Source organism: Monodelphis domestica, chromosome 1 (assembly GCF_027887165.1).
Source record: "Monodelphis domestica isolate mMonDom1 chromosome 1, mMonDom1.pri, whole genome shotgun sequence".
Lineage (NCBI taxonomy): Eukaryota > Metazoa > Chordata > Mammalia > Didelphimorphia > Didelphidae > Monodelphis > Monodelphis domestica.
In genome coordinates this window covers 112377977-112389437 of record NC_077227.1, presented here as the reverse complement: position 1 = coordinate 112389437, position 11461 = coordinate 112377977, and the positions used below count along the sequence as shown (strand labels likewise).

The 11461-nt window shown below is 36.5% G+C and overlaps 1 protein-coding gene across 2 annotated transcripts in view; it reads left to right on the top strand.

Moving 5' to 3' along the window:
• Positions 1-725: 725 nt before the first annotated feature.
• SLK (STE20 like kinase) overlaps positions 726-11461 on the top strand; it is a 71938-nt gene continuing 61202 nt past the window's right edge. For both annotated transcript variants that reach the window (XM_007479076.3, XM_056804423.1), the window contains exon 1: positions 726-1656. In XM_007479076.3, coding sequence (XP_007479138.1) covers positions 1507-1656 — 150 coding nt within the window. In that variant the 5' untranslated portion in view covers positions 726-1506. The remainder of the gene's footprint in view (positions 1657-11461) is intronic.

The window sequence follows — 11461 nt, the reverse complement described above, 5'->3', positions numbered from 1 at the left end:
CTGGCCTCTTTCTTCAACTACGTTGTATTTACTCCGGGTTTATTCTCTTTATGTTTTTGTTGTCTATATTTCATATGTACTTGCTGTCTTTTTCATTAGAATGTAAGCTTATTTCAAGTCGGAAATTGTTCACCCTTTGTACTTGCATCCTTAGCACCTAACAGAGACGCTGGAACGTAGCAGGTACTTAATACTTGATTAAAAATATGAGGAAATAAGGGTTGGGATAAAATTTGGGGAAGTGGTTAAGAGAAAGACCTTTCTCAGTCCCTCACTGCAGCGACTTTCTTCATGAGACAAGGGACGTCATTTGAACAGTTAGCCAGCGGTTCTTCCCTTTATCTTCAGGAGGTGACCCAAGAAAAGTCTCTAAATGTGCAAAAATGCCCTCAGACCCTAATCTGGGTTGCCATGATTTGCAGGGTCGATGACAAATCCTTACAGACTCTGAGATGAGGTGATGAGGCAACTTGGACCATATTGAGCCAGGGATTTCTGGAAGGGTGGGGTGGAGATCAGAGACATAATATTTGTGGTGGGTGCCCTCCACGTTCATAAGTCACTAATCAAATCACCGTAATAGGGCTCTAATCGATCCCTCCATGCCAACCCCCCAGGCTCAGGCTAAGGGAAACGAACAGAAGACGCGTACACCGCAAAGTCCCCACAGCAACCGTCTCCAACTGCTTTCCCCCAACGGCAGCGTGAGCTCGCGCGGCCGGAGCGCGCGTGCGCGAGACCAGCTGGGGCACGCCGCCGTGTGCGAGGGCGCGAGCGCGCGCTCCAGGCCGAGGCTCCGGAGACACCGAGGCGGTCGCAGCGGGAGCGCCCCTTGGGAGATTCTGCAGGCGACCAGGGAAAGCGCGAGTCCCGCGCTGCGGGAGTGGCGCCTCGGGGGCCCAGAGGGCAGGATACTGGGCCAGGGCGGCGGAGGCCAGCGACTCGCCCCCGCATCGCCTGGGAAGCCATCCTCCGCTGGCCGCCCGCTCCCGGGGCTCAGCGTGACGCGGGCCTGTGGTCGGGTAGCCGGGACAGCTCACACCTCGACCCATCCCCCGGTCCCCGGCGGGCTCCGGACTCCGGGCTCCTCCGGGACCTGGGGTGGGGGACGCGGGGGCCCTGTTCTGGAGTCGGGGAGCCCTCCTCCGCTTCCTCTCTTCAGGACGGCCGCGGGCGGCCCGGCCGCCTCCCCGCCCGCCTGGGAGGCGCGTTAACCGGCACTCGTAGGGTACAGAGCGCCGCCTCCCCCAGCCTCCCCCTGGTGGGGACCGGGACCTTGGAAGTGTTGGGTCGCTCCTCCCCGGGGGCGCGGACAGCCCAACCCTGCTTGGCCAGGCTGCGTGGAGTAGCAGTGGGGAGCCGGAGGGACCCCGATCCCGCCTCCTGCCCGACCGCCAGCTTGCGTTCGAAACCTAGACCGAGGAAGCTAGAGAAAGGGAGAGAAACTTCAGCTTTTTAGTGTGGTTTTTATGCTGTAACTGGAGGGAGCTTCGGCCGGCAGGAAAAATGTCCTTTTTCAATTTCCGTAAGATCTTCAAATTGGGCAGCGACAAGAAGAAGAAGCAATACGAGCATGTGAAGAGAGACTTGAACCCCGAGGACTTTTGGGAAATTATAGGTGAATTGGGGGACGGAGCCTTTGGGAAAGTGTTCAAGGTAAGAGCCCAAACCGTGAAGCTGCTCCCAGCGGGCGAGGCGGTCCCTTCCCCAAAGTTAGGGCTACTTACGGGTCCTGCGTGTCCCTTGCCCTGGCTCCCCCCCCCCCCCCCCGCCCCCATCTTCTTCTGGGAGTGTCAAACTTCAGATAAAGAGACAACCACGTTATCTCCTAGCGATGGCAGCCGGATTAAATGCTGAGCAAAATGGGGCCTGAATGTACCTTTATAAATAAAGGTTGCTAAAGTTGGGCAAGGAAATGTAAGCTTCACTGCTACACACTTACAAGTTAAATATCTGCTAAGATGCGTTTTAATTAGATAAAAAGTTGCATCTTCGTTTTGTGGCCTGCCACTTAACCGACCCTTTTAATGAGAAATGAAATCATATTTGCAGGACAGATGTAGTTTAGTACTTTGTCCATTAGCTGTCGTCCTGGTTGCCTGGAGTAAAACAGGACGCTTTTTAGGATGGATGATAGTTTTATTTACATCCAGCACACAGGATAATTTTCCCTTTACCACTTTAAGATGAGAAGAATGAATTTTTTTAATATTCAAAGTCAGTACTTAAGATTTGTTGACAAAAGATATTACAGAACTAAAGTGTCTGAGGGAAAATTTCCAGGAAAAACGTGTATACAAAACTAGAAGTAAATTGTAGTTTAAAATTCTTTTTAGATAAGTTAACTTAAAAATTATTATTATTTTATTTTTATATATATTATATATTGTATATATAATATTATTATTATTAACTTAAAATTATTCCAGTATTATATTTACACATATTTTCTAAGGTTACATGGTTCATGTTGTCTCCCTCCCCTCTTCCCAATTGGAGTTGACAAGCAGTTCCATTGGGTTATATATGTATTTGGCTAAGTTAAATATTAAAAAGAAGTTTAAGATTTCAACTGTAAGCTATTAATATCTATAGTTTTTTATGGTTTGTTTTTTTAGACAGTATGTAAAATATGGCTTTTGTATTCATCCTGAATTGTCATGACACTGGATTTGAGAAGATTGATTTCTGTGGCCTAGGTGTGATGTCATGGTTAGAGATAAATGGTATTTTATGTCTTCAGAGACCCTCTATTTGCTCCTTTCTCTGTGAATGATATGCCATATGTTTTATACAAAAGTTAGCAAAAAGATCTATTGCTTATTGTTTAGGAAGGTGAGGAATGGTTTTTGGGGAGGGTGAGATTGGTGTCTGTAGGGGAAGAAAACTAGGGAGTCAGCTTTGCTCCTCACTAGCTGTGTGACCTTGGGCAAGGCACTTCACCTCTCCAGGCTTTGGTTTCTTCATCTGTAAAACGAAGTGATTGGACTAGATGATCTCCAAGGATTCTCAGCCTTAGTAGTGTGATTTTTATAACTTGCCTAGGGCTCTGTCAGTCAGTGGCATAATCAAGATTTGATTCACTTACTTTTCTCATTTTGAATTCTGTAGGTAAAAGGAAAAGAGGAGTGGCCTGGAGAACTTTTGGTAGCACAGGTCTATCCTTGCTTCACATAGGAGGCACCTTAAGTTGTATTTAAATCATAGTTTTTGAATTTTTGTTTTTAGCACACTGGGAAATGAAGCATTAAAAAAAGTAGTTCATTTGTATTGAACCTTTTCATTTTTCAATGAGAATAAAGAATTCCTTGTTGATAATTTCACTTAGGATTTTTCTTTTCTTAAAGTTGGTCACAGATTTATTGATTCTTCATCGGAATGGAACTTGAACAAGTCCAAACCCCTCATTTTACACATGAGATGACACAGGAAATGGGATAGGAAGATAATGAACCATTTCACCAATTTCTTCTGCCACAGAAATACTGTTTTAGAAGGGGGAAACATGTTGGGGACATTCCTGTCATCCTAACTCAATTGCTGAGTTTTAGGTAGCTTAATTGTTTACTTTTTATCTTCATGTTAGCAAGTCTTTAATTGAAAGTCTGAGAAAAGGGGTAAGAATAAAAATTTGTTGAAAACTATAAAGTCATATCCAGGAAGTTCAGGGTAACTTTCATAGATTCAATAATTTTATCACTGGCAACCTGATTTTTGAAGACATAAGTATCTTGGAATATTTTCATTGTTCCACAGCTCATATAAAAAGAATTGCTTTTAGGTAATTTTAAACTGACCTAGCCTGTTGGATTTTGTTTCATATTCCTTAAAAGTTCATTTACATTAATTTGTGTTTATAAAATTCTTTCTATATAAAAAGTAAGAATGTGAGTTCAACCATTAAAATTGTATTTAGTTTTTCTAACTTAGAAGTTGCATACAATTTTAATAGAAATTTAGAATTTGTGGCTGCTGTTATATTCTTAGGCACAAAGATAAAATCATAAATAGGGTCATGTGTCATGGTTTATGCATTTGACAAACTCCTTAGTATAGAAGCTTTTACTTCTATATGAAATCTTTCTTTCCCCCTCTTTTCTTTTCTACCCTTTCCATTCTTTCCTTTTTTTCTACATCCTCCACTCTATTTGGAAAATCCAGTTTCTTTTTAGATTTCATTTCCTTTTCTTTTGATTAGAAAAGAATGTCAAGCTCCATGTTTAACTTTTAAAAATTTCTTTTCAGTAATAAAATGAGTTGGGGCTTAACTCTTGCCTATACTTGATAAGAATTTCTTATAAAACTGATGGGAATATATTTTTCCCCTCCCACAAGGATATCTACATTACTTTTACTTCACATGGTGATGTGTGATTTTTTTAAAGCAACTCCATCTGGGGATATATCCTCATTTTAAATTAATTAATTTATTTGATTAATTTAGAATATTTTTACATGGTTACATGATTCATGTTCTTTCCCTCCCTTCCTCCCTTCCCCACTCCCCCCTCCTGTAACCAAGGAGCAATTCCAATGGGTTTTACTTGTATCATTGTATATCCTCATTTTATTAAAAAAAATCTTTTATTTAAATAAATTTCCTTCCACATTTTTTGGTGATGATTTCCACCATTGAATTTCTTGTGAGATTTTTTATTTTTCCAATTTTAGGAAAAGAAGTTTATAAATTCCTAGTGATATTATAAAGTGTTATTTTCATATATTCTTGACCTGTTGATTATAAGTCTACATTTTATTTAGTCTTGAGAAATTACTTTTTTTGGTGTGTTCATAATGTTTTATGCACAAGAATATCTTACTTACTGACTTACTTATGAGACTTGGGATTCATTTGACAACCAAGAAAAGATTGGGCTTTTTTACTAATTTTAATAATATTACTGAGTAGACAAACACTATTAATGTAAAATTAGACTTCAAAATCCAATAAAATTAAAATTATATGCCTTTTTATTGGGACATATTCCCATTAGAACAATAAGTTTGTTCTTCAAATCTCAAAAACACAGAAAGAAATTGTTCTTAAAATTCCTGAGTAAATTTTAGAATGTACATGTTAAAAAGAACGTATTTCATTTTTAAAATTCTAATTTTTACACAAGCTCAGGTGTAGGAATATTTGGGGGTTCTTTTGTGTTATTATTTGGAACTCATAAATAATTTTTAAGGTTCGTGAATTTTTTTTTTTAGGAATGCAAGAAAACAAATTTGGCTTTATTTTTACATGTACCACCAATATTTTTAGTATTTGGTAGTTAGGTTATATAGTACTTGAGTTTCAATATAACAATTTTTTGTTCTTATTTTATTTTAAAATGTATTATTAATACATTAAAAAAATAACCTGTATCTTCTGTCTTAGAATCCAGAACAGCTATAAAGACTAGACAATTGGGGTTAAATGATTTCCTCAGGGTCACCCAGCTAGGCAGTGTCTGTGGCTAGATTTGAACTCAGGTCCTCCTAACTCCTGTCAAGCCTGACTCTATCCCCTCTGCTACTTAGCTGCCCCAATACATTTTGTTGTGACACAACAGATTCTTCTCAAAAAAAAAAAATCACCCCAGCAAACCCCTTTAGAAAGTACTTTCTTCTTTCTCCTCCCACCAAAAATAAAATCACATAAACCTGGCAAGAATATCAATAATTAACAGAAAGAAGAAATGTATAATTTAACTTTGATACTCTGGTACTATAACACTGACAATTGTATTTGACCAGTTTTTTTTGTGTGTGTTTTTATTTACATTTTTGCCTAAATGCATGTTTTTTCTGCTTTTTTTCAATTAATAGCATTTCACATAGATGTTCCCTTATTTTCTTCATATTTTGCATTCCTTACTTAATGGCGCAATATTTATGTGTATAATATGCTCAATTATTCCCAAATTGAACACATTTAGAATCCGGTTTTTATTATCACAAATAATGCTGTTTGTTTGGAACAATTTTTTATATATAGAAGTTTTTTTCTTGATGTCACTAACCTCTGTAATCACTTATTCAAAGTGTTTGAACAATTTGGTAACTCTTATGTAATTCTAAATAATTTTCCAAAGCGGTTAAATGAATAAATTGTTCTGGGAGCAGTGAGTTGGTATGCTTGTGTACAAGCTTTCAAAAATGAGTTTTTTTTCTTCTGACAACTTTGCAAACATTGTAAGGTTATGGTAGTATCTCAGTGTTGTTTTAATTGGCATTTCTTGATTTATTAGTTATGTTGGACATTTTAAAGTGGTTATTAATAGTTTGTATTACTTTTGAAAGCTATTCATCTAGTATTTGTGTATTGGGGAATGGCCTTTATTCTTAAAAATTAATATCAATTCCCTGTTGATTTTGTATGTCATACTCTTAGAGATATTTGATAGGACATTTTTTCTCCATCTATCTTTTCATTAAATTGATTTTATTTGTGCAAAGTTTTAAAATGTTCTATAATGAAAATTATTTTGTCCATTTATGATCTCTGCTATTCCTTTTCTGGTTGCTTTTTTTTGCCCCATCTGTATTTTTTTTTTTTGCCCCATCTCCCATTGTGGGAGAAAAGAAAAAGATTTTTCTGTTGTAGCTTTTTATATTTAGATGATAGATTTGAGGGATGTATGCTATAAGATATAAAGTATTGATTTAAAGCATTTTCACCAAAATATTACCTAGTTTTTTTCAGCAATTCTTATAAAATAAGGACTAATTTCCTCCAAAATACCAGTTCTTGAGGTTATAGAATACTAGGTTTCGTTGGCATAGTTATTTCTAGGTCTTGCTTATCTACTTTATTATTACTCTAGTCACCCAGATTCACAATAAGAATAATTCTTGATTCCTCATATCCCTTGCCACCCATATCCAGTCATTTGCTAAGTCTTAATTGATTTTTATCTCTCCAACATCTTTTGTATCTCAATATTTTCATTCATCTAATCATTTACCTTAACTAAGGCTTTCACCTTTTGCTGGGAGTATAGGAATAGGATCTTAATTGGGTTCATGTCTTCCAGTCTCTCCCTCCTCTCCAGTCAGCCCTCCACATAGCTGCCAAGATAATGTTCCTCAAGCACAAGTTTGACTTGTTTTATTCTCTCCCCATCAAGAAATTTCAATGACTCCCTATTGCCTGAGGATAAAATAAAGATTTCACAGCTTGCTATATTCTCAGTCTGATTCTAGTCTACCTTTCTATGCTTCTTACACGGTTCTCTGTTTTATATGCTTTGTGTTCCAACCATTGGCCTACTTGCTGTTCCTCACACACAACATTCCATCTTCAGCCTCTATATCTTTTTAAATAGGCTTCATGCCTGAAATGCATTTGTTCTTCACTTCTGCCTCAGAGAATCCCTAGCTTCCTTCAAAGTTTAGTTTCAAGTGGCATCTTTTAGTGTAAGACTTGCCAGCTTCCTTTGGTTGTTAGTACTTGTTGATTCCTTCTCAAATGATCATGTGTGCACGTACCTGTTTACTTGTGGTATTCTCCAATGGAATATAAGCACCCTGAAGGCAAAGATTATTTTTCGTTTTGTTTTTGTATTTCTGGCACACTAACATATGGTATAGATTTGCTTTTTATAAAACTCTAGTATCATATATATATATATATATATTTTTTTCCATTTGAATAAGTTTATTTAGTCAATTTAGAACATAATTCCTTGCTTAAAATAATCACATTATTTCCCTCCTTCCCCTCCACCCACTCTTCCCGCAGCCAACACGCAATTTCATTGGGTATTACATGTGTCCTTGATCAGAACCCATTTCCATGTTCTTGTTTACACTAGGATGTTCATTTAGAGTCTATATCCCCAACAATATGCCTTCAACCCATGTATTCAAGCAGTTTTTTTTCTTTGGTGTTTTTACTCCCACAGTGTTTCCTCTGGATGTGGATAGTGGTTTTTCTTGTAGGTTCCTCCGAGTTGTTCAGGGACATTACACCGCCACTAATGGAGAAGTCCATTACATTTGATTGTACCACAGTGTATCAGTGTCTGTGTACAATGTTTTCCTGGTCCTGCTCCTTTCGCTCTGCATCACTTCCTGGAGCTTGTTCCAGTCCCCATGGAATTCCTCCACTTTATTATTCCTTTGAGCACAATAGTATTCCATCACCAACATATACCACAATTTATTCAGCCATTCCCCAATTGAAGGACATCCTCTCATTTTCCAATTTTTTGCCACCACAAAGAGCGTAGCTATGAATATTTTTGTACATGTCTTTTTCCTTATTATCTCTTTGGGGTACAAACCCAGATATATTTTTAATAATTAATGCTTTTAAATATTATTTGAGATATGACTAGAGCAAATTCTTCTGCTTTTCATTATGTCCCTTAATATTTTTGATCTTTTATTCTTTCAAATGACTTTTTTTCATTGGTTCTTCTAATTCTCTAAAGCATCGCTTAGGTAATTTGATTGGTATATCATTGTATCTGAAGAAAATTTTGGAGAGTAACATGTTTACTAAGTTACTAAAGGTTTTCTTAAAATGCCTTTTGTCTTGTTAATAAAACATACTGGTTTTGTATTTCTGGGCTAGTCAGTAAAACTTTTCAGTGTCCTTCGTAACTTGCTAAGACTATGTTTCACAGCAGGGGTTGATCTGCATTAGTGGATGGATTTTTTTTTTTGACAATTTCCTACATGAAGAAATCAAAATTGAAACATACAGTAAAAGGTCAAATAATAATGAAAATAGTAGATATTTTTGCTTTACCCTTGCCCTTACTGGGAAAGCCTCCAAGGTTTCTCTTATAAGTCATACTACTTTTTGTTGTTATTAAAGTTTTATCTATGCCTTTGTGTTTTATATTAGTAATTTTCTGTGTGATCTTTCCCTCCATTGAATACCACTCTTACAAAGAAAAGCAGTTATGCAAAACCATCAGAAGATAGAGTGACAGTGTATACAAGATTGTTTTTGTAGTCCTTCATGTCTCTTCTGAGGCAGGAATATCACCATCTGTTCTCTGGGGACCATTACAATTAATCTTGAATTCAACTACCATTTAGTTTTGTTTTTATTTACATTATTATGCCATTATTCATACAGTAAGACCCAATTGTATCAATCAAAACATTCTAATACTGTAAGTTGAAAATCACACTTAATAATAAACCCCATTATTTAATAATATTTCTTATACTAAATGCCTAGACTTAGGCTTATTATCAGAGTTACCAGCATTGCTACTTGTTTTTATGGGGCCATAAGTAGTCTTAATGAAACAGAGAAACACTGCTCTGACAAGGATATGACTTGTTACAAGTGAGAATTGAGAACTCTTGACAAAAGACTGATGGAGCTAATGTTTGGCACAAAACAATGTAATGACTCACTAATCCTTCTCAGTAAGAATGAGTGTGATTGAATTATCTGCTTCAAGAAATGGCACAGATTCACTGTGTAATTAAAATTTTTTACTTTACATATTTTTCTGTCTTAATTTTTCAATTGTCAATAGAGCATACCTGAATTTGAGTATGAGTTCTAGAAAATGAGGTTCCATTCTATTGTTCTGATTCTGCTTACTTCACTCTGCATAGTTCATACAACTCTGAATGAACTTGTCAAGCACTGTGCTAAGTGTTGGGGATATCAAAACAAGCAAACTAGACCATCCGAGCGCTTAAGAAACCTACATTTAAATAGGAGAAGACAGCACATAAAAGGGATCTGAAAAGCAGAGGAAGTTGTTACTGGGGGCATCCATATGTTTTGGAAAATAGCTGGAAGAAGCCTGGTTCTAGGCAAAGAAGGTGAAAAGCTCAGTCAGAACCCAGCATCTCAGTGTCAGAGTTAAAGGTTTCAACAAGTTTCCCGAGTTTCTCTGAATTCTATATATGTAAATATCACAGTTTGTTCAGGCGTTCTCCAATTGGAAGTAGACAGTTACTTTCTAGTTCTTTTCTACCATAAAAAATTGCTCCTATGAGCATTTTGTTATATATGAGACCTTTCCTTTCACCTTTGACCTTCTTAGGGCATATGTGCTGAGTATTGGGGCACTTGGACCACTAACCTGTTTAATCTTTTTTATGTAATTCCAAATTATTTTCTAGAAAGGTTATATCAGTTTACAACCAGTCCAAGAAAATAATTAGTTTGCCTCTCCTTACCCATGGTCTTGCCAAAATTGACCATTTCCATTTGTCATTTTTGCCAATTTGTGAGATAAAAACTGAGCTTTGTTTTAATTTGCATTTACTCTTGATTTTAGATTGGTACTTTTGAATACAAAAAAGTCCTTTTATACTTATCCTTTTTAGCATCCCCTATTCCTAAATATGAAGGCTTTATTGAAAACTTCACTGTAATGCCACTTAGTGGAATGAAATAAGTTTTTTAAATAATGTGATAGAGTATAGTAATATATTTTTTATTTTAAATTTATTTTTGGTTTTATTTTCCAAATTACATGTAATAACAATTTTCAATATGTTTTCTGAAATCATAAGATCTAAATTGTCTTCCTCTTCTCTCCCTTGCTTGGAGATGGTAAGTAGTTTGATCTGGGTTATGTATGTATTATCATGCAAAACTTACTTCCATATTGGTCATTTGTGGTAAGAGAATACTCATGTCAAATCAAAATAAAAATAAAAACACAAATAAACTAGAGTGAAAAATAGTATGCTTTGATCTACATTCCTACTCCAACAGTTCTTTCTCTGGAAGTGGATAGCATTCTTTGTAAGAAGTCCTTCAGAATTGTCTTGGATCATTATGTTGCTGAGAATAACTAAGTGTCACAGTTGATCATTGTATAAAATTGATGTTACTGTGTAAAATGTTCTCCTGGTTCTGCTTATTTCACTGCATCAGTTCATGCAAGTCTTAACATCTTTTCTGGAAGTCATTCTGCTTATCATTTCTTATAACACAATAATATTCCATCACTGTCATATATCACAGTTTGTTCAGCCATTCCCCAATTGATGAGCATCCCCTCAATTTCTAATTCTTTGCTTCTACAAAAAAAAGATGTTATAAATATTTTTGTACAAGTAAGTCCTTTCCTCCTTTTTTGGATTCTTTGAGATAAGACCTAGTAATGGAAGTATAGGATCAAAGTTTTATACAGTTTTATAGCCCTTTGGGCATAGTTCCAAATTGCCCTCCAGAATGGTTGGATCATTCACAACCCTATCAGTAGTACATTAGTAACCCAGTTTTGCCACATCCCCTCCAACATTTGCCATTTTTCTTTACTGTCAAATTGGCCAATACGATAGGTGTGAGGTGGTATTTCAGTTATTTTAATTTGCATTTTTCTAATCAAGAGTGATTTAGGACATTTTTTCACATGATGGCTTTGATTTTAGCTTTGATTTCTTCATCTGAAAACTGCTTGTTCATATCCTTTGACCGTTTGTCAGTTAGGGAATGGCTAGGAATATACTTTTAATATAAACTGAAAAAGTCCTCAAACTA